The sequence below is a fragment of the Amblyraja radiata genome, chromosome 2 (assembly GCF_010909765.2).
Source record: "Amblyraja radiata isolate CabotCenter1 chromosome 2, sAmbRad1.1.pri, whole genome shotgun sequence".
NCBI lineage: Eukaryota > Metazoa > Chordata > Chondrichthyes > Rajiformes > Rajidae > Amblyraja > Amblyraja radiata.
In genome coordinates, this window is record NC_045957.1 from 120,385,857 (window position 1) to 120,408,699 (window position 22,843).

Genomic DNA, 22,843 nt, shown 5'->3' on the forward strand with positions numbered 1-22,843 from the left:
ACACGCTTTCTTCAATTCACTGCCTGCTTTAAACGCAGATTGTTTTGTTCTTGGAAACTGGGTCAAAACCTTCGATTTTCCAGCATCTGCAGTTCTTTCTTAAACATTGAGTTCACTTTAGTTTAGGTTAGTTTAGAGACACAGCCAGGAACAGGCCCTTTTCCCCCCCTCCCTCCCTCCCCCTCCCTCCCCCTCCCCCCCCACCCCCCCCCCCCCCCCCCCCCCCCGAGTCCAGCGATCACCCCATACACTAGTTCTATCCTACACACACTAGGATGAAGCCAATTAACCTACAAACCTGAGGTAGACACAAAATGCTGGAGTAGCTCAGGCAGCATCTCTGGAGAGAAGGAATGGGTGACGTTTCGGGGTCGAGACCCTTCTTCGGACTGAAGAAACGTCACCCATTCCTTCTCTCCAGAGCTGCTGCTGCCTGTCCCGCTGAGCTACTCCAGCATTTTGTGTCTATCATCGGTCAACTGATGTTTTTGTTCCTGCACTCATTAGCGATCAAGAGTTTCTGGCATAAAATGGCAAATGGCAAAAACAAGCAAAAAGAAGAAACACAGAAAATAAAAAGGGTGTGACATTTCAAACGCAGAAATTGGTTAGTTCTTGGAAACTAGGTCAAAACATTTCTGTTTCAAATTCCCAGTCATCCTTCGTGCTGCTCTCCTCGTAGAATCTAAAACATTTCTCAGTCGGGTGTCAGAGTGACCCAGAAAAGTAACTCCAAGATTTTGTCTACTCCACTGCGAAATCTCCTCAAGGTATGCCTATTTTGAAGAAGTTCTCCCCCTCTCTCCGAAGACAGTTTAACAACCTCCTCTCTAACCGCCCCCCCCCTCCCTCCACCCCCCCCCCCCCCCCCCTCCAACTCTACGACCACATCTTAACCCAGATCATTGACTTCACCAATTTCAGGTAGTCCCTGCTTTCTCCTTCTTTCCCCTCCCCTTCCCAGCTCTCCCACAGCCCACTGTCTCCGCCTCTTCCTTTCTTCTTCCCGCCCCCCGCCCCCCCACCCCTCATCAGTCTGTAGAAGGGTCTCGACCCGAAACGTCACCCATTCCTTCGCTCCATAGATGCTGCCTGTCCAGCATTTTTGTCTACCTAGATTTAGATCAATAAGTTTTCTGCATTTAATCCGTGGGGTGCAAGAGATGAAGGGATGATTTTTATAGAGGTGTATAAGATCACGAATGGGGAATAGAGAGGGTGAACGCACAGTCTTAATCATCATCATCATCATAATCATATTACTTTATTAGCCAAGTATGTTTTGCAACATATGAGGAAAGCCGGAGAAAACCCACGTGATCACGGGCAGAACGTACAAATTCCACATAGTCAGCGCCCCTGTAGTCAGGATCAAACCAGGTCTCTGGTTACAGGCTATTGAATGAATGAATGAATGAATGAATGAATGAATGAATGAATGAATGAATAGTTTATTTGGGTCATACATTAAAAAGAACAAAGCTTTACAATCTGTGTGAATATGAACCAACACTATGTCCATTTCACACAACGTTCACATAATCAACGACCGAAAAAGGAATAGGCTGAAGCCACAAAGCTTATTTTTGCCTATCCTATTAAACTAGGCTATTAAACTTGGCTCAGACAAAACTCTGAACATTAATAGCCCATTATCTGCTTATTTGCACTTTATCAGTTTATTTATTCATTTGTGTATATATTTATATAATGGAATATGGACAAACTGTTCTGTTTTGTATTCAATGCCTACTGTGTTCTGTTGTGCTGAAGCAAAGCAAGAATTTAATTGTTCTATCAGGGACACATGACAATAAACTCTCTTGATCTTGATCTTGATCTTGGTGCTGTGAGTCAGAAATGCTACCAGCTGCACCACTGTTCTTCTGAGAAAGTTTAAAGATTCAAAAGTTGCAAAATGGATTCAGCTGTAGATTTGGAAGCAATAAAATGGATGCTTAACCTCTCTCTCCTACTACACGAGCAAAACTACAGCGATATAACAGAGATGTTTTCGCCCTTCTTCCATAACACTAGCAAGATAACAGCATGAATACATGAGTGTTTTTCTCTATGATATAAATAATCAGGAGAATGTTCAGACATTTGGCTCTTACCCTTTACTCTACAAAATTGTAATGTGTGTCAACAAGGGAAAAAAATCTGTGCTTGAGTCTGCAAAAAAACAGCATAACCATATGTGGGCTAACCTTTCCTCTATCGGAAGAACCTGTCAAACCTAACAGACAAGAGGCTGTACAACGCTCTGTAAGAGAAAGAATTGTTGAATTGCTGGTTTTAGGGGTATAAATATATCTGATTGAACATTGCCTGTGTGTGGGGATAGTGACTGTATAGTCTGGATTTTACATACTGTGAGAGTTGACTGCCACACTCGCCCGGGACAGGATTTTCTTCCTGTCCCCAAGATAAAGAATTGCTGAATTGCTGATTATTGGGGTATACATATATCTGATTGAACATTACCTCTGTGTGTGGGGATAGAGTGACTCTGTATAGTCTGTATTTTACATACTGTGAGAGTTGACTGCCACACCCGCCTGGGCAAAATAAAGATTTTACAACTTTATTACTAACTTTATTGTGTTTTTGTCTGTTTGAAGTAAAACAAACCTTAACACTTCAAGAGAGACTCGGGCAGGTATAGAGATAGAAAACGGTCAGAGGGATATGCAACAAACACGGGTGAATGGAACGGACTTAGAAGGGCCTGTGGCGTTTGACACCATCATATTTACTTGTGAAGCAACCAGTTTTTCTCACTGTTGCAGAATGTTCTGTTAATCTAAAGACGTTAATCTAAATTGGCAGTATTTCACCTGTTTTATTTCAATAGACAATAGACAATACAATCTTACAAAACACCGTGAGACATTTGAATGTAAAAGACTCGCTCTTTTAAATTTCAATTTAGAAAATCAAACATAGACATCTTTCATTTCATAGTTGCAAACGTTTCAAGAAGGTGATGATTACAGCTCTAAATACAAAGATATCCATAGGTTATGCTAATTTCAATATACAAGATCTATTTACATGAATTCACAATATCTAGATTACAATTGGAAAATTGTGAATAAAATCTTGCATTACTGCTGATTAATTATTTTCTATAAAGTATATGAGGATTTTCTGGATAAAGCACAGGTTGGTATTTGTTAAAAGGGAAGACACAGAGTGCTGGAGTAACTCAGCGGGTCAGGCAGCATCTGTGGAGAACATGGATAGGTGACGTTTCACAGAGTGCTGGATTAACTCAGCGGGTCAGGCAGCATCTGTGGAGAACATGGATAGGTGACGTTTCACAGAGTGCTGGAGTAACTCAGCGGGTCAGGCAGCAGCTGTGGAGAACATGGATAGGTGACGTTTCACAGTGCTGGAGTAACTCAGCGGGTCAGGCAGCATCTGTGGAGAACATGGATAGGTGACGTTTCACAGAGTGCTGGAGTAACTCAGCGGGTCAGGCAGAATCTCTGGAAAACATGGATAGGTGACGGTTTGGGTCAGGACTATCCTTTTGGGTAAACCAGCATCTGTAGTTCCATGTTTCAACATAATCAAAGACTTGCCTCACCCCGGACAGAAGGTACAGAAGCTTGAAAGCGCGCACCACCAGACTCGGGAACAGCTTCTACCCCTCTGTTATCAGGCTTCTGAACAGTCCTTCCATAAGCTAGGGCACTGTCTGATTCACCTCTACCCCATTGCGGACATTGGACTTTGTCTGTGGAACTGATGCGCTACAATGCTGAGAACTATATTCTGCACCCTGTATCTTCCCCTTTGCTCTACCTGTTGTACTGGAGTTTGACCTGATTGTATTTATGTGTGGTATTATCTGATCTGTTTCGACAGCATGCTCAACAAAGCTTTTCCCTGTACATCGTTACACGCGACTATAATGAACCTGAACCAGTTTCTCCTCCCAGCTCCCCTGGCTGAGTTCCTCAACATGACTGTTTTTGTCTTGGGGTCTACAGATTTGAACTGCGATAGAACTGCAGGTCTGAAGAATGGTCCCGGCCCCTTACTTTAGTCTTTAGAGATACAGCACAGAAACAGGCTCTTCAGTCCATGCCGACCAGAGAGCGCCTCGTATACTCGCACTATCCTACACAGGGGGGATGATTTACAATGGTATTAGGGCAATTCATCTCCGAACTTGCACTGTCTTTGGAGTTTGAAGATCTCGGAGGCAAACCCACGCAGGTCACGGGGAGAACGTGCAAACTACGTACAGACAGCGCCCTAGTCAGGATGGAACCCGGTTCACCGGCGCTGTGAGGCGGCAACTCTACCGCTGCGCCACCGTGCCGGACCCTGTCTCTGCTCTTTGCTCGGCTTGCTCTGGGGAGGAGACAAGGGTCTGACCCATGGGTTGACTTGGGGAAGAGTAGGGATGTATGGAGATGCAGAGACATTGTGGGCCGAAGGGCCTGCTCTTGGGCTGTGTGTCGTTCTGCACTCTGCCCAGGAGTCCTGGGATGCCAGGACTTTCATATGAAGAAAGACTGGATAGACTCGGCTTGTACTCCCTAGAATTTAGAAGATTGAGGGGGGATCTTATAGAAACTTACAAAATTCTTAAGGGGTTGGACAGGCTAGATGCAGGAAGATTGTTCCCGATGTTGGGGAAGTCCAGAACAAGGGGTCACAGTTTAAGGATAAGGGGGAAGTCTTTTAGGACCGAGATGAGAAAAACATTTTTCACACAGAGAGTGGTGAATCTCTGGAATTCTCTGCCACAGAAGGTAGTTGATGCCAGTTCATTGGCTGTATTTAAGAGGGAGTTAGATCTGGACCTTGTGGCTAAAGGGATCAGGGGGTATGGAGAGAAGGCAGGTACAGGATACTGAGTTGGATGATCAGCCATGATCATATTGAATGGCGGTGCAGGCACGAAGGGCCGAATGGCCTACTCCTGCACCTATTGTCTATGTTTCTATGTTTCTGCCAGACCCCGTGTGCCGGCGGCGAGTCTAGATGGAGAAGCTGCTCGTGTGCTCGGAGTCGGGCGAGCTGAGGTTGAAGGAGGTCTCCATGGCGATGGCCACCTCCTGGTCCCGGTGCCAGAAGCGGCTCCTCTTGACCGCCTTCAGGACGTGGCCTCTGAACGAGGCCCCCATGAAGGCGTAGAGGATTGGGTTGAGGCAACAGTGGAAGAGGGCGATGCTCTCGGTCACCTGCGTGGCCACGTCCACCATCTTGCTGGTCCCGCAGTCCCGGATGAGAGCGTGGATCAGGTCGAGCAGGCGGCAGAACTTGACCACGTTGTAGGGCAGCTGAGTCAGGAAGAAGACGCCCACCACGGCCAGGAGCACCCGCAGCGCCCGGCGCTTCTTCCGCTCCGTGCCCCGGTACACCACCTTGGCCACGGCGGTGTAGCAGTACAGCATCACCATCGACGGCACGGCAAATGCCAGGAGGATGTCGAACACCCGCACCGTGGCCTTGGCCGCCTTGGCCGTGTGCGGCGGGAAGAGGAGCACGCACTGCCGCCTGCCGTGGGACTCCACCACCGAGGAGAAAACCACATCGGGGGCGCTGAGACCCAGAGCCACCAGCCACACGCCCAGGCAGGCCAGCCCGGCCTTCCTCCCCACCGTGGGCGGGCGTGCCGCCCTGGACACCGCCAGGTAGCGGTCGACGCTGATGCAGGCCAAGAACAGCATGCCGGCGCAGAAGTTCATCTCCAACAGCGCCGAGCAGATCTTGCACATGGCCTCGCCGAACACCCACCCGTGGACCGCGTTGGCCGCCCAGAAGGGCAGAGTGACCAACAGCAGCAGATCGGCGATGGCCAGGTTCATGATGTACAGGTCCGTCTTGCTTCTCATCCTCTTGTACTTGGCATAGACGGCCACCACCACTGCGTTCCCAGCCAGGCCCGCCACCAGGGTCACTGCGTAGAACGGCGGCAGGAAATACATCGCAAATCGCCTGACATCGTCTTTCTCGCACACATGGTTGTAGTCGTAATAGTCGATGGTGCTGTTTCTGTCGTGCTCATAGGACCCATTGTCGTAGTAGTCTTCGTAGGCCTCTTCGTCTGCCATGACACCTTAAAGACACAAGAGAAGAAAAAAAACGATTGATTGGCTGAAGAAGGATTCCCACCCAAAATGTCACCCCATTCTATTTAGAGTAACAGAGTGATACAGCGCGGAAACAGGCCCTTCGGTCGAACTCGCCCACACCGGCCAACGTGCCCCAGCTACACTAGTCCCGCCTGCCTGCGTTTGGTCCATATCGCTCCAAACCTGTCCTATCCATGTACCTGTTTCTTAAATGTTGTGATAGTCCCAGCCTCAACTACCTCCTCTGGCAGCTCGTTCCATGCACCCACCAACCTTTGTGTGAAAAAGTTACCCCGCAGATTCCTATTAAATCATTTCCTCTTCACGTTGAATCTCTGTCCTCTGGTCCTCGATTCCCCTACACTGGGCAAGTGTGCATCTACCGGATCTATTCCTCTCATGATTTTGTACACCTCTATAAGATCACCCCTCATCCTCCTGCGCTCCAAGGAATATAGACCCAGCCTGCTCAACCTATTTCCTCCTATTTCTCCAGAGATGCTGCCTGACAGAGATGCTGAGTTACTCCAGCGCTCTGTGAAACGTCACCTATCCATGTTCTCCACTGATACTGCCTGACCCGCTGAGTTACTCTAACTTTTTGTGTCTGTATTTGGAGTGCTATGAATGATTTGCAAGCAGAGAAGAGACAGTGACATTTAAGTGGCTTTTAGATACGTGGGCTATAGACAATAGACAATAGGTGCAGGAGTAGGCCATTCGGCCCTTCGAGCCAGCACCGCCATTCAATGTGATCATGGCTGATCATCCACAATCAGTACCCCGTTCCTGCCTTCTCCCCATATCCCCTGACTCCGCTATTTTTAAGAGCCCTATCTAGCTCTCTCTTGAAAGCATCCAGAGAACTCGCCTCCACCGCCCTCTGAGGCAGAGAATTCCACAGACTCACCACTCTCTGTGAGAAAAAGTGTTTCCTCGTCTCCGTTCTAAATGGCTTACTCCTTATTCTTAAACTGTGGCCCCTGGTTCTGGACTCCCCCAACATCAGGAACATCTTATATGTTTCAATGAGAAACCCTCTCATCCTTCTAAACTCCAGAGTGTACAAGCCCAGCTGCTCAATTCTCTTAGCATATGACAGTCCCCCCATCCCGGGAATTAACCTTGTGAACCTACGCTTCACTCCCTCAACCGTGCAGGGATTGGGGGGATATGGATCATGTACAGGCAGATAAGAATTGTTGTTCTTGGCACCGTGTTCAGTGCAGACATCGTGAGTTAAGAGCCTGTTCCCGTGCCGAGGTATTCTATTTTTAACACTCCTGCCAAAAACAAAATCATTTGTTTCCGCTCATGTTATGTTTTGGTCGATTGTAAATCCCCAGAAATTCCTATAACCCTGCGCAACTTCCAACGTGTGACAACAAAGGAATTTGTATCTGTCTCGTGTCACCCCGTTATTTGTTAGTATGAGCTGGAGCAAAGTTTAGACGATAGATCTGGGACCTCGCTGACGAATTTTAAAGGGGCCTTAAGAGTAAGGAGTAAGCCATTTAGAACAGAGACGAGGAAACACTTTTTCTCAAAGAGAGTGGTGAGTCTGGAATTCTCTGCCTCAGAGGGCGGTGGAGGCAGGTTCTCTGGATGTTTTCAAGAGAGAGCTAGATAGGGCTCTTAAAAATTGCAGAGTCAGGGGATATGGGGAGAAGGCAGGAACGGGGTACTGATTGGGGATGATCAGCCATGATCACATTGAATGGCGGTGCTGGCTCGAAGGGCCGAATGGCCTACTCCTGCACCTATTGTCTATTGTCTGTTGGCCCATTTTTGATTTGAAATCAACATCCATTAGCAGTTTGTTGGAGAGGGTCAAATATTTCAAATTCCAGAGCGTGCATCTTTCCGTGAATCTCTCCTGGACCCGGCACGCTGATGCAATTATAAAGAAGGCATCTGCCAAGAAGATTATGAAGATTCGGCATGTCCAAGAGGATTCTCCTGAGTTTCTACAGGTGCACGGTAGAGAGCATACTGACTGGTTGCATCGTAGCTTGGTTCGGCAACTTGAAAGCCCTGGAGTGGAAAAGACTACAAAAAGTTGTGACCACTGCCCAGTCCATCACCGACTCTGACCTCCCCGCCGTCGAAGGGATCTATCGTAGTCGCTGCCTCAAAAAGACAGCCAACATCATCAAGGATCCACACCATCCTGGCCACACACTCATCTCTCCGCTGCCATCAGGAAGAAGGTACAGGAGCCTGAAGACAGTAACGTCCAGGTTCAGGAACAGTTTCTTCCCCACAGCCATCAGGCTATTAAACAGGACAACAGGGGAATGGGGAGCGCAGGGGAGAGATAAGTTGTTTTGCCTTCCATCACAGCGAGGAGGAGATGCGCTGTGATGGATGTCTGTGTAAATTGTGTTGTGTCTTGGGTCTTTTTTTCTTGTGTGTATGACTGTAGAAACAACATTTCATTTGAGCCTCTATGAGGTTCAAGTGACAAATAAATTGTATTGTGTATTGTGTGTATTGTGTAACAAATAAGCTCTGAACTACAACGGACTATTATTATTATTGCACAATATTTGTTATTCATTGAGAATTTGTGCATGTGTATACACACTCTGAACTGTTTTTCTTCTCCTGTTATGTATTATATTTTACATATTCTGTTGTGCTGCAGCAACATAGAAACATAGAAACATAGAAATTAGGTGCAGGAGTAGGCCATTCGGCCCTTCGAGCCTGCACCGCCATTCAATATGATCATGGCTGATCATCCAACTCAGTATCCCGTACCTGCCTTCTCTCCATACCCTCTGATCCCCTTAGCCACAAGGGCCACATCTAACTCCCTCTTAAATATAGCCAATGAACTGGCCTCGACTACCCTCTGTGGCAGAGAGTTCCAGAGATTCACCACTCTCTGTGTGAAAAAAGTTCTTCTCATCTCGGTTTTAAAGGATTTCCCCCTTATCCTTAAGCTGTGACCCCTTGTCCTGGACTTCCCCAACATCGGGAGCAATCTTCCTGCATCTAGCCTGTCCAACCCCTTAAGAGCAAGCAAGAGTTTCATTGTCCTATCTGGGACACATGACAATAAACTCTCTTGACTCTTGAATCTGTGGACTTTATCGATTTCTTGTAGACCCCTGGTAGTTATCAGGCAAAGATAGATAGATAGATAGATAGATAGATAGATAGATAGATAGATAGATAGATAGATAGATAGATAGATAGATAGATAGATAGATAGATAGATAGATAGATAGATAGATAGATAGATAGATAGATAGATAGATAGATAGATAGATAGATAGATAGATAATAATAATAATAATAATACATTTTATTTATGGGCGCCTTTCAAGAGTCTCAAGGACACCTTACAAAAATTGAGCATGTATAGGAAAAACATGTAAGGGGAATAAAATAAATAGTAGAGACATGACTAGTACACAAAGTAAAGACAGAATTCAATACAAAACACAGCATGAGGCAATTAATGCACAGATGAAAAGGGACGGGGACGTGGGGCTAAGGATAGGCAGAGGTGAAGAGATGGGTCTTGAGGCGGGACTGGAAGATAGATAGATAGATAGATAGATAGATAGATAGATAGATAGATAGATAGATAGATAGATAGATACTTTATTAATGAGTTGCCATTTGCAGCACACCGATAAAAGACACCACATTAAAAAACAATTGAACATAAAACATAAAAACAGCCCCCCACAAAGTCCAGTCCTCTTCCCCTTGTTCACCCATGGTCAGGCCTAAGATATGTTTGTGTCCAATCTCACCTATTTTGGTTTTTGTTTAGAGATACAGCGTGGAGACTGGCACTTTGGCCATGCCGACCATCATTCACACTGCTTCTATGTTATCCCACTTTCTATTCTGGGGTGAAGGCAGGAATGGGGTATTGATTGTGGATGATCAGCCATGATCACATTGAATGGCGGTGCTGGCTGGAAGGGCCGAATGGCCTCCTCCTGCACCTATTGTCTATTCCACTCCCTACACAAGAGGGGCACATTTTCCAAAGGAAAATTCACCGACGAACCTGTAATTCTTTGGAGTGTGGAAGGAGCCAGAGCACCCGGAGAAAACCCACGTGGTCCATGGGAGAATGTGCAAACTCTACACAGACAGCACCCGCACTCAGGATCGAGTCCGAGTCGCTGGTGCTCTGAGGCAGTAACTCTACCTTACCGCTGTCCACTGTGCTGCCCCTTTTCTCATCCAACTTTTTCCCACCCCACCCACAATCTGTGTGAAAAAGGGCACTGCCATAAAACGTCACAATAGACAATAGATGCAGGAGGAGGCCATTCGGCCCTTCGAGCCAGCACCTCCATTCAATGTGATCATGGCTGATCATCCCCAATCAGTACCGCACTGATGGTATAATTGTAAATTGTCCCTAGTGTGTGTAGGATAGTGTTAGTGTGCGGGGATCGCTGGTGGGCGCGGACTCAGTGGGCCAAAGTGCCTGTCCTCACCTATCCACGTTCTCCACAGATGCTGCCTGACCCACTGAGTTACTCCAGCACTCTGTGAAACGTCACCTATCCATGTTCTCCACAGACGCTGCCTGACCCGCTGAGTTACTCCAGCACTCTGTGAAACGTCACCTATCCATGTTCTCCACAGACGTTGCCTGACCCGCTGAGTTACTCCAGCACAGCGTGTCACCAGTGTTTCCAGTCCTGCTAACTTTGGCTGTGGAAGGTTTGTGCGGCCAGCTGGGAGAAGTCGACGTACAAAGCACCATGAAGGCAGTGACCTACATTTTTGTTGGCCCGGGATCCGAGCTTTTATCAGCCAAGCTGGCTGAGAGCTTGTGGAATTTGACGTGTTCAGTGGATCTGATTTCACTGGAATATGGAGTTCAGGTTAGTTCAGAGATACAGCGCGGAAACAGGCCCTTCGACCCACCGAGTCCGCGCCGACCAGCGGTCCCCGCACACCAACACTATCCTACACACACCAGGGACAATTTACACGTACACCAAGCCAATTGGCCAACAAACCTGTACGTCTTTGGAAAGTGGGAGGAAACCGAAGATCTCGGAGAAAACCCACGCAGGTCACGGGGAGGGAACGTACAAACTCCGCACAGACAGCTCCCGTAGTCAGGATGGAACCCGGGTCTCTGGCGCTGTGAGGCAGCAACTCTACCGCTGCGCCACCGTGCCAGCGTCTCTAGTCTGGCAGCAATATTCATGGGATGGAACACAGACAAGGTGATGTGGTCAGTGTGCATTCAACAATAGTAGAGCTGCTGCCTCACAGCGCCAGAGACCCAGGTTCCATCCTGACTACCGGTGCTGCCTGTACAGAGTCTGTACGTTCTCCCCGTGACCTGCGTGGGTTTTCTCCTGGTGCTCCGGTTTCCTCCCACACTCCAAAGACGCGCCAGTATTTAGGTTCATTGGCCACAGTAAAGATCGCAAATTGTCCCTCGCGTGGGTGCGATAGTGTCAGTGTACAGGAATCGCTAGTCGGCATGGACTAGGTGGGCCGAAGGGCCTGTGTGTTCGCGCTGTTTCTCTAAACTAAACTGAACTGAGAACAAATTATCCAGGTCACAGGATTTACACTGGTCCCATCCGCCCACGTTGTCCCAGACCCCTCTCACCCCATCCTAACCATGTACCTGTCCAAATGCTTTTGAAACGTTATGATAGTACCTTCCTCAACAACTTCCTCCATCAGCTCATTCCATGCACCCACCACCCCTCAGATTTCTATTAAATCCCCCCCCAACACCTTAAACCTATGTCCTCAGATTCTTGCAGAAAGTTGTGACCGCTGCCCAGTCCATCACCGGCTCTGACCTCCCCACCATCGAAGAGATCTATCGTAGTCGCTGCCTCAAAAAGGCAGCCAGCTTCATCAAAGACCCACACCATCCTGGCCACACACTCATCTCTCCATTGCCATCTGGTATAAGGTACAGGAGCCTGAAATCTGGAATATCCAGGCTCAGGAACAGCTTCTTCCCCACAGCCATCAGGCTATTAAACACAACATTTGATTGGGGACGATCAGCCATGATCATATTGAATGGCGGTGCTGGCTCGAAGGGCCGAATGGCCTACTCCTGCACCTATTTTCTATGGTTCTATGTTTCTATGACATCAAACAAACTCTGAACAATAACAGCCTAATGCACCTTATCTGGTTATTTATTGTGTATCTATAGAAAGCGAATGGTATGTTAGCATTCATAGCAAAACGATTTGAGTATAAGAGTAGGGAGGGTCTACTGCAGTTGTACAGGGTCTTGGTGAGACCACACCTGGAGTATTGCATACAGTTTTGGTCTCCAAATCATAGGAAAGACATTCTTGCCACAGAGGGAGTACAGAGAAGGTTCACCAGACTGATTCCTGGGATGGCAGGACTTTCATATGAAGAAAGACTGGATAGACTCGGCTTGTACTCGCTAGAATTTAGAAGATTGAGGGGGGATCTTATAGAAACTTACAAAATTCTTAAGGGGTTGGACAGGCTAGATGCAGGAAGATTATTCCCGATGTTGGGGAAGTCCAGAACAAGGGGTCACAGTTTGAGGATAAGAGAGAAGTCTTTTAGGACCGAGATGAGAAACTCATTTTTTACACAGAGAGTGGCGAATCTGTGGAATTCTCTGCCACAGAAAGTAGTTGAGGCCAGTTCATTGGCTATATTTAAGAGGGAGTTAAATGTGGCCCTTGTGGCTAAAGGGATCAGGGGGTATGGAGAGAAGGCAGGTACAGGATACTGAGTTGGATGATCAGCCATGATCATATTGAATGGCGGTGCAGGCTCGAAGGGCCGAATGGCCTACTCCTGTACCTATTTTCTATGTTTCTATATTTCTGTGGTCTATGGTATATGGACACACTGAACCTTTATCTCGTGTCCTGTATTATATTTACATATTCTGTTGTGCTGAAGCAAAGCAAGAATTTCATTGTCCTATCTGGGACACATGACAATAAACTCTCTTGACTTGACTCTTGACTCTTGATGGTGGGTGGACCGATTATTTTCTCTGGAGCATAGGACGTTGAGGGGAGATTTGATAGAAATATATAAAAATGATGGGAGATATAGATAGGGTAGACAGTCAGAGCTTTTTTCCCAGGGCGGAAATGTCCAACACTGGCATGGGCCGCGGAACCGGGGGGGCTGCAGCCCCCACCCCCCCACTGTTTTAGCAATGGGGGGGTGGGGGTCAGCAACTCACCCGGTCGGGGAGAGCCGGTGAACGTGAAGGGGGGGCGTTGAGGGAGAGTGGAGGCTTCCCACACTCACACACGGAGCCGGGTGGAAGCGGGCGACGGGTGGTGGGGCCCGGGATCGGAGGGACATGGATCATATACAGTCAGATGATATCAGTTTAACTTAGCATCATGTTCGGCACGGATATTGTGGGCCAAATGGCCTGTTCTTGTGCTGTACCGTTCTATCTTCAGTGAAAGCTAGCAGAACTGGAGCAAGCTGTGGAGGTACAGGCCTGCCTTTCTTGCCAGCCCATTGATGAGGTCAGGGTGGCGCAGCGGTAGAGTTGCTGCCTCACAGCGCCGGTGACCCGGGTCCCATCCTGACAATGGGTGCTGTCTGTACGGGGTTTGTACGTCCCCCCCGGTGACCTGCGCGGATTCTCTCCGGGTGCTCCGGTATTCCTTCCACACTCCAAAGATGTGCAGGTTTGTAGGTTAATTGTCTAGGGTCAAAATTGTAAATTGTCCCTAGTGTGTGTGTGTGTGTGTGTGTGTGTGTGTGTGTGTGTGTGTGTGTGTGTGTGTGTGTGTCATGTGTGTGTGTGTGTGTCATGTGTGTGTGTGTGTGTGTGTGTGTGTGTCATGTGTGTGTGTGTGTGTGTGTGTGTGTGTGTGTGTGTGTGCGTGTGTGTGTGTGTGTGTGTAGGATAGTGTTAGTGTACGGGGTGATCGCTGGTCGGCATGGACTCGGTCAGGCCAAGTTTCCACCATGTATCTCTAAATCCTAACATTCTACAGCTCTGAGAGAATGTTTTGGTGTGCGTGACTTGCCCATTTCATCCCCCCCCCTCCCCCCTCCCACCCGCTCCTTCCTAAGTGCAGGGCTGCGACTATTCAGGAAAAAAGAACGTGATTCTGAAGGTTTACGATGACTCACATTACGCCTGGAGTCGGCATTGGTAATTGTCCACGGAAATAATGTAATGAAAGGAAAGAATTAGCTCAGCGGAGCGTTTATCTGTGTTTCTGAGAAGGGACACTCCCAATTCCTGGAAACAAGCAAGGTTTTAAATCGAGGAATGTGAGCGTGGAGGGGGACATTATTTCTGTTGTGCAACGAGTGCTTGGGTATCACCTCTTCACACTAGTTCTTGGTCACCCAACCTTTTTTTCAGCCGCTCCCTGCACAGTTATTATATACACCTCTATGAGACTCACTGGAGTTTAGAAGGGTGAGGGGATATCTCATAGAAACATATAAAATGATAAAAGGACTGGACAAGCTAGATGCAGGAAAAATGTTCCCAATGTGGGCGAGTCCAGAACCAGGGGCCACGGTCTTAGAATAAAGGGGAGGTCATTTAAGACTGAGGTGAGAAAAAACTTTTTCACCCAGAGAGTTGTGAATTTGTGGAATTCCCTGCCACAGAGGGCAGTGGAGGCCAAGTCACTGGATGGATTTAAGAGAGAGTTAGATAGAGCCCTAGGAGCTAGTGGAGTCGAGAGATATGGGGAGAAGGCAGGCACGGGTTATTGATAGGGGACAAACAGCCAAGATCACAATGAATGGCGGTGCTGGCTCGAAGGGCCGAATGGCCTCCTCCTGCACCTATTTTCTATGTTTCCATGAGACCACCACTCAGCATTCCGCACTCCTGGGAACAAAATCCCCTAATTTGAGGAAGGACATTCTTGCTATAGAGGGAGTGCAGCCATCATCACATTGAATGGCAGTGCTGGCTCAAAGGGCCCAATGGCCTACTCCTGCACCTATTGTCTATTATCTATTATCTATTGCAGCCTAGGTTTACAAGGTTAATTCCCGGGATGGCGGGACTATCATATGCTGAGAGAATGGAGCAGCTGGGCTTGTATACTCTGGAGTTTAGAAGGATGTGAGGGGGATCTTATTGAAACATATAAGATTATTAAGGGTTTGGACACGCTAGAGGCAGGAAACATGTTCCCGATGTTGTGGGAGTCCAGAACCAGGGGCCACACAGTTTAAGAATAAGGGGTAAACCATTTAGAACGGAGACGAGGAAACACTCTTTCTCACAGAGAGTTGTGAGTCTGTGGAATTCTCTGCCTCAGAGGGCGGTGGACGTGTTGAAAATTCAGCGGCACCAGAAAGACGCTACGACTCTTTGGGTGATTAGGAGACCTCTCGCGACCATACTGGTGACCCCCTGGCGACATGTCCTCAAGTGACACCCCTCGGCACCTGCGACATATCGCCTGTATGTTTGTGAGAGGTCGCCTAGTCACCTAAAGAGTCGTGTTCAAGAAGGAACTGCAGATGCTGGAAAAGCGAAAGTAGACAAAATTGCTGGAGAAACTCAGCGGGTGCGGCAGCATCTATGGAGCGAAGTTTCGGGCTGAAACCCTTCTTCAGACCTAGAGAGTCGTAGCGTTTTTCTGGTCGCCGCTGAGTTTTCAACAGTCGCCGAAAAAGTCGCGTAAGTGGGACAGGCCCTTTAAGTCACTTGCAGCAGAGGAGGAGTGGAGTTCGCACTGTGTCTGGCTACGCAGTCGTGGGTGTAGAGTGAGCGGAGCAGGCAGCTGAGCACCCGGCCTTGATGTGCTCCCGTACTGATTGTTTGGTGAGGGAGAGGGTGTTTCTGCCCAATTCGAACGGACTGTGGTCTGTGGATGAGGAAGTCGAGGATCCAAGGTTGGGCAGACAGCCAGTTCCGTCAGCTTGGTAACCAGCTTTTTTTTTTTAATCAAAAATATTTGTTCAAATATTAAAATAATATATACAGTGCAATAAAACAAAAACAGAACCCACCACCATAATACAAGACAAACGATGAATTATTATACAACTGACTTACACTCATTGTCAAAGGATGCATTCCACCCCCCGCGGTGCCCAGAGGTCCCGGAACTCCCCCAGGGTGCCCGTGGACAGCGCGTAGTCCCTCGCTAACATCACCCGGGCGCGGGCGTAAACCCCGGAGAAGGGGCAAGCATCCGGCCCGAGTAGAGCCCTCCACTGCCTGGCGCCATGACTCGTGGATGGCCAGCTTGGCCAGGCCCAGGAGCAACCCAACCAGGACATCTTCGGCCCTACCCTCTCCCCTACGCACAGGGTGTCCAAAGATGAGGATGGTGGGTGAAAAATGCAGCCAGAAGGCAAGGAGCAGCCCCTTTAAGGATTGGAACAGGGGGCTGCAGCCTCACGCACTCCATGTACACGTGGTACACAGACTCTTCCAGCCCGCAACAGTGGCAGGCAGCTGATGAGTCTGTGAACCGCGAGAGAAACAGGTTGCAGGGAACACCTCGGTGCAGTACCCTCCACCCCAGGTCCCCGATGTTGAGGGAGAGAATCCCTGGGTAGAGGGACCCCCACCAGGGTCCCCCCTCGTGACCGGGGTGGTATCCAGCTTGGAGGGGATGATGGTATTGAATGCCGAGCTGCAGTCGACAAACAAAAGCCTGACGTAGGTGTTTTTGTTGTCCAAGTGGTCCAGTGCGGAGTGGAGAGCCAGTGAGATCGCATCCTCCGTTGATCTGTTGTGGCGGTAAACGAACTGTAGTGGGTCCAGGTTCTTGTCGAGGTAGGAGTTGATGTGCACCATAACCAACCTTTCAAAGCACTTCATCACCACAGGCGTTAGTGCCACTGGTCGATAGTCATTGAGGCACGTCACCTTGCTCTTCTTGGGCACTGGTATAATTGATGCCCTTTTAAAGCAGGTGGGGAACTCAGACCTCAGAGGTGAGAGGTTGAAAATATCCGCAAAATCTCCCGCCAGTTGGTCCGCACAGGTTTTTAGAACACGACCGGGTATACCATCAGGTCCAGGCACTTTTCGAGGGTTCACCCCCCCTGAAGGATCATCTGACGTCGGCCTCTGTGACTGTGACTGAAATACCATCACAGCGAATGGGGGCTCGGGAAGGCACATCAGTATTCTCCCTATCGAACCGTGCGTAAAACGCATTGAGCTCGTCAGGGAGTGATGTTTCGCCGACATTCGAGCTGCCTCCTGATTTCGCCTTGTTGGAGGTGATGGCATTCAAGCCCCGCGACAGTTGCCGAACATCCGTCTCATCCTCCAGCTTGGAGCAGGTCCCTTTTGGCCTTTTATGATGGCCTTGTCAAGGTCATATCTGGACTTCTTATAGACCGGGATCAGGTCCTCAGAAGAATGCGGATCTCATAGTTCATCCAAGGCTTCTGGTTAGGAAACACTCGGAAGGTTTTTGTTGGAACGCAGTCCTCCACACAATTCTTTATGAAGTCTGTAACGACTGTGGCGTATTCATTCAGGTCCATTGCCGAGTCCCTGAACATTGCCCAGGATCACCTACAAAATCCTGGTCCTCACCTACAAAGCCCTCCACCATCTGGCCCCCCCATATCTCACTGACCTCCTCTCCCCCTACCAACCCTCACGGTCCCTCAGATCCACATCAGCCGGTCTCCTCTCCATCCACAAGTCCAACCTCCGCAGTTTTGGGGACAGAGCCTTCTCCAGGGCAGCTCCCAGGCTCTGGAACTCCCTCCCCCAACTGATCCGCAATTCCGTGTCCCTCACCATCTTCCAGTCCCGCCTCAAGACCCATCTCTTCACCTCTGCCTATCCTTAGCCCCACGTCCCCGTCCCTTTTCATCTGTGCATTAATTGCCTCATACTGTGTTTTGTATTGAATTCTGTCTTTACTTTGTGTACTAGTCATGTCTCTACTATTTATTTCATTCCCCTTACATGTTTTTCCTCTACATGCTCAATTTTTGTAAGGTGTCCTTGAGACTCTTGAAAGGCGCCCATAAATAAAATTTATTATTATTATTATTACTGACTCCAAGCAGTCCTGGAGTTGTTCCTCTGCCCCCCCCCCACCCCCCCCCACCCCCCACCCCCCCCCCCCCCCCCCCCCCCAACCAGCTCTGTGCAGTACTCACAGCTAGGGGTACATTCTTCAGTTGCTGCCTGTATGCAAAAACAAAAGAGAAAGAGTGTGGCGATCCTTGATTATGTTGGCTGTCTTCCGGCAGATGTTGCCAGAGTCCTGACAATATTCTCAGGGAAACAGCCAACATTATCAAGGGCTGCTCACATCCTTTCTCTTTTTTTTTGAGATACAGCATGGAAACAGGCCCTTCGGCCCACCGTGTCCATGCCGACCATCGATCACCTGTTCACTGGTTCTGTCCTACACGCTAGGGACAATCTACATAAGCCAATTAATCTACAAATCTGCACGCCTTTGGAATGTGGGAGCAAACCAGAGCACCCGGAGAAAACCCACATGGTCACAGGGAGAACGTACAAACTCCACACAGACAGCACCTGTAGTCAGTTTGGTGTATGTATGCAATTTGCACATTCGCCCTGTGAGTGCTTCTTCCCTCTCCCGTTGGGTACAGCCAGTTTCAGGAGCAGAGTGCTGGAGTAACTCAGCGGGTCAGGCAGCATCTGTGGAGAACATGGATAGGTGACGTTTCACAGAGTGCTGGAGTAACTCAGCGGGTCAGGCAGCATCTGTGGAGAACATGGATAGGTGACGTTTCGGCTCGAGACCCTTCCCCAGACAAGGTTTAAAGGAACATGGTGGCCCAAACACGAGCATATGGGAGCAGCTTAAAAGAGGCATCTTGGTTAACACGGGCGAGAGGGGCCGAAGGGCCTGTATCCATGCCGTATGACTCCTTGATGTCTTTGATCGGGTTGGCTTCTCGCCCAAGGCAAAGAGCAGTAGGAGACTGCCGTTGGTGAAATCAAAGCACAGGTGTCATGAGTAACTTCCCATAGACAGCCAAAGTCTCCGTTTATGGTCTGTGATAGAAGGCGTTGCTCTCTGAGATTTATTGAGACACTGTTAGCACCTGCACAATAGTTCCATTGTAGGCTAGGTCAATATTTTCAAAGATCACAGGCAGCCAGGTAGTTTTGAAGGACGTTCCCTGAGCAAGCTCCCACAAGCAGCACGATGATAATGAATGGATCGTCTCGAGACACAAGGAACTGCAAATGCAGGAATCTTGAGCAAAGGGCCTCAGCGGGTCAATAGACAATAGACAATAGACAATAGGTGCAGGAGTAGGCCATTCGGCCCTTCGAGCCAGCACCGCCATTCAATGTGATCATGGCTGATCATCCCCAATCAGTACCCCGTTCCTGCCTTCTCCCCATATCCCCTGACTCTGCTATCTTTAAGAGCCCTATCTAGCTCTCTCTTGAAAGCATCCAGAGAACTGGCCTCCACCGCCCTCTGAGGCAGAGAATTCCACAGACTCACAACTCTCTGTGAGAAAAAGTGCGTCCGTTCTAAATGGCTTACTCCTTATTCTTAAACTGTGGCCCCTAGTTCTGGACTCCCCCAACATCGGGAACATGTTTCCTGCCTCTAGCGTGTCCAAATCCCTGACAATCTTATATGTTTCAATGAGATACCCTCTCATCCTTCTAAACTCCAGAATGTACAAGCCCAGCTGCTCCATTCTCTCAGCATATGACAGTCCCGCCATCCCGGGAATTAACCTTGTAAACCTACGCTGCACTCCCTCAATAGCAAGAATGTCCTTCCTCGAGGTCAGGCAGCATCTGTGGAGGGAAATCTGGCGAGGGGGGTCTGAAAACCGTGACCACCGGGTTCAGAAGGATAGGGAACAAAATCTTCTCCCCACGACATTCCTCAGCGCAGGTGTCGTAGAAGAATGCTCTCCAAGCCCCGTTCTTTACTCCTTGTGCACCCACGACTAATTCACTTTTCCAACTGAATTGAACCTGGGAAGGCTGCAACCTTCCCTCCATTAATGAACTGTACACTGCAAGGGCCAAGAAGCGAGCGGGCAAGATCATCTCTGACCCCACTCACCCTGGCCACAAACTCTTTGAATCACTTCCCTCTGGAAGGCGACTCCGGATTGTCAAAGCTGCCACAGCCAGACATAAAAACAGTTTTTATCCACGAGTAGTAGCTCTACTCAACAACCAAAAATCTGTAGCCTCCCTTTAATCTGGTAGTTTATTTAATTCACATGGTTACATAGACATAGAAAACATAGAAAATAGGTGCAGGAGGAAGCCATTCGGCCCTTCGAGCCAGCACCGCCATTCATTGTGATCATGACTGATCGTCCCCAATCAATAACCCGTGCCTGCCTTCTCCCCCATGTCCCTTGATTCCACTAGCCCCTAGAGCTCTATCTAACTCTCTCTTAAATCCATCCAGTGAATTGGCCTCCACTGCCCTCTGTGGCAGGAAATTCCACAAATTCACAACTCTCTGGGTGAAAAAGTTTTTTCTCACCTCAGTCTTAAATGGCCTCCCCTTTATTCTAAAATTGGTTCTGGACTCACCCAACATTGGGAACATTTTTCCTGCATCTAGCTTGTCCTGTCCTTTTATAATTTTATGTTTCTTTAAGATTACCCCCTCATCCTTCTAAACTCCAGTGAATACAAGCCGAGTCTTTCCTCATATGACAATCAATAATGTTTTATTATTAACATTTAATATTTTATGTGTCATTCTCAACTGTCACTGTATGTCATGTTGTCACTTGTGGGCGGAGCACCAAGGCAACTCCCTTGTATGTGAATACTTGGCCAATAAACGTATTCATTCATTCTTTCATTCAATTTGCAGACAACACCACAGTTGTTGGTCGGATATCAAATAATAACGAGATGGAGTACAAGAAAGATATTGAACCTTGTGACCTGGTGTCAAGACAACACGCCTGTTTGGTGGTGAGTAGTCGCCCAAAGAGTCATACCTTTTTTCTGGTCTCCGCTGGATTTTCAACATGTTGAAATTTTTCGGCGACCAGCTGCGACTATGACGGGTGCCGGCAAGTCGCCGAAAAAAAATCGCCTAAGTGGGACAGGCCCCTTAAACAGGATAATTAAGACATTGTCCAGCATTGAATGCAGAGAAAGTCACAACATACTCTGGCTACTTAGTTCAGACTAATCACGAATCTGAAGAAGGGTTTCGGCCCCGAAACGTTGCCTATTTCCTTCGCTCCATAGACGCTGCTGCACCCGCTGAGTTTCTCCAGCACTTTTGTCTAACCTTCACAAACCGACTAGTTGAATTTCAGGAAGAAGGAACTGCAGATGTTGGTTTATACCAAGGATAGACACAGAGTGCTGGAGTAACTCAGCGGGTCAGGCAGCATCTTTGAACATAGATGGGTAATGTTTTGGGTCGGGTCCCTGAACGCCACCTATCCATGTTCTCCAGGGACGCTGCCTGACCCGCTGAGTTACTCCAGCACTCTGTGTCTATCTTAAGATGGACTGTGCCTCGCTTTTCCAGCGGTCGGGGTAGGCAGGCAGAGACAGACAGACAGACAGACTTACCACAAGCTGACTTTCACTCTGTGGCGATTTGTAGGTGAAGCGTTTTGCAGGGAGTGTAGAACAAGCTGGTGATTCCGCCTTGTCGGCGCCTCTTGCCAAAGATCTCCCTCTCTCTGTGTTTCTCTCTCCCTCTCTCTGTTTCTCTCTGTCTCTCTGTCTCTCCCTGTCTCTCTCAAGCACCCCAGTTATGACAACGATGCTCCAACCAGATATCCTCCAGTGTTATCCAGTCCCCGTCACCTCCAGAGCTGGCACCGTTGGGACTCCCCACTCACTCAGCGTTGAGTTTGAAGAGGGGAGGGGTGTGTTGGAGGGAACAAGACACACACAAAATGCTGGAGTAACTCCCGCGGGACAGGCAGAGGCAGCACCTCTGGAGGGAGAAGCAATGGGTGAGACTGAGAGAGACCCTTCTTCAGACTAATGGTTTTCGTTTTAGCTGACAGCGTTTGCTTGGAAGTCAGTCTCCAATTCTCAGCCGCGTTGTCCTGGGTCGGGGCGGACTGAATATTATACAACCCACCGCCACTTTCCTAATCACCGTCTGCTGGGGATTAAAAACCTTACACACGCGACTCAAGTCAAGAGTCAAGTCAAGAGAGTTTATTGCCATGTGTCCCTGTATAGGACAATGAAATTCTTGCTTTGCTTCAGCACAACAGAACATAGTAGATATTGACTACAAAACAGATCTGTGTGTCCATATACCATTATATACGTAAATACACACATGAATACACTCGAGAACACGTCAAACTTTTGAATAGATCTTCTCATCGAACTTTACCTTTTCAAGGAAGACTTTAACTTTATATTTTATAATAAAGGTTTGTAACTTAATATTTAGTAAATAGAGCAGGATTCAAGGGTCCAGGCTAAAGAGAAAGGTTGGGCAGCAGGCTGGGTCTTTATTCAATAGACAATAGACAATAGGTGCAGGAGTAGGCCATTCGGCCCTTCGAGCCAGCACCGCCATTCAATGTGATCATGGCTGATTATCCCCAATCAGTACCCCGTTCCTGCCTTCTCCCCATATCCCCTGACTCCGCTATCTTTAAGAGCCCTATCTAGCTCTCTCTTGAAAGTATCCAGAGAACCTGCCTCCACCGCCCTCTGAGGCAGAGAATTCCACAGACTCACCACTCTCTGTGTGAAAAAGTGTTTCCTCGTCTCCATTCTAAATGGCTTACCCCTTATTCTTAAACTGTGGCCCCTGGTTCTGGTCTCCCCCAAC

The 22,843-nt window shown here is 48.4% G+C and overlaps 1 protein-coding gene across 2 annotated transcripts; it reads right to left on the reverse strand.

The window, feature by feature from the left end:
* Positions 1-4,864: 4,864 nt before the first annotated feature.
* Positions 4,865-22,145, reverse strand: ackr4 (atypical chemokine receptor 4). Of its 2 annotated transcripts, none has more exons than XM_033014540.1 (2): positions 21,610-22,145; positions 4,865-6,082 (listed from the first exon to the last, which is right to left on the reverse strand). In XM_033014540.1, the coding sequence occupies exon 2, from the start codon at positions 6,075-6,077 to the stop codon at positions 5,001-5,003; it is 1,077 nt and encodes a 358-aa protein (XP_032870431.1). In that variant the 5' UTR covers positions 6,078-6,082; positions 21,610-22,145; the 3' UTR covers positions 4,865-5,000. The 2 variants fall into 2 exon arrangements, with proteins under 2 accessions (XP_032870431.1, XP_032870440.1); XM_033014549.1 differs by lacking the exon at positions 21,610-22,145 and adding an exon at positions 18,201-18,223.
* Between the last annotated feature and the right edge of the window lie 698 nt (positions 22,146-22,843).

Excerpts from the sequence above, each read along its gene's own strand:
- ackr4 (XM_033014540.1), bottom strand. The coding sequence starts at position 6,077 with ATGGCAGACGAAGAGGCCTACGAAGACTACTACGACAATGGGTCCTAT.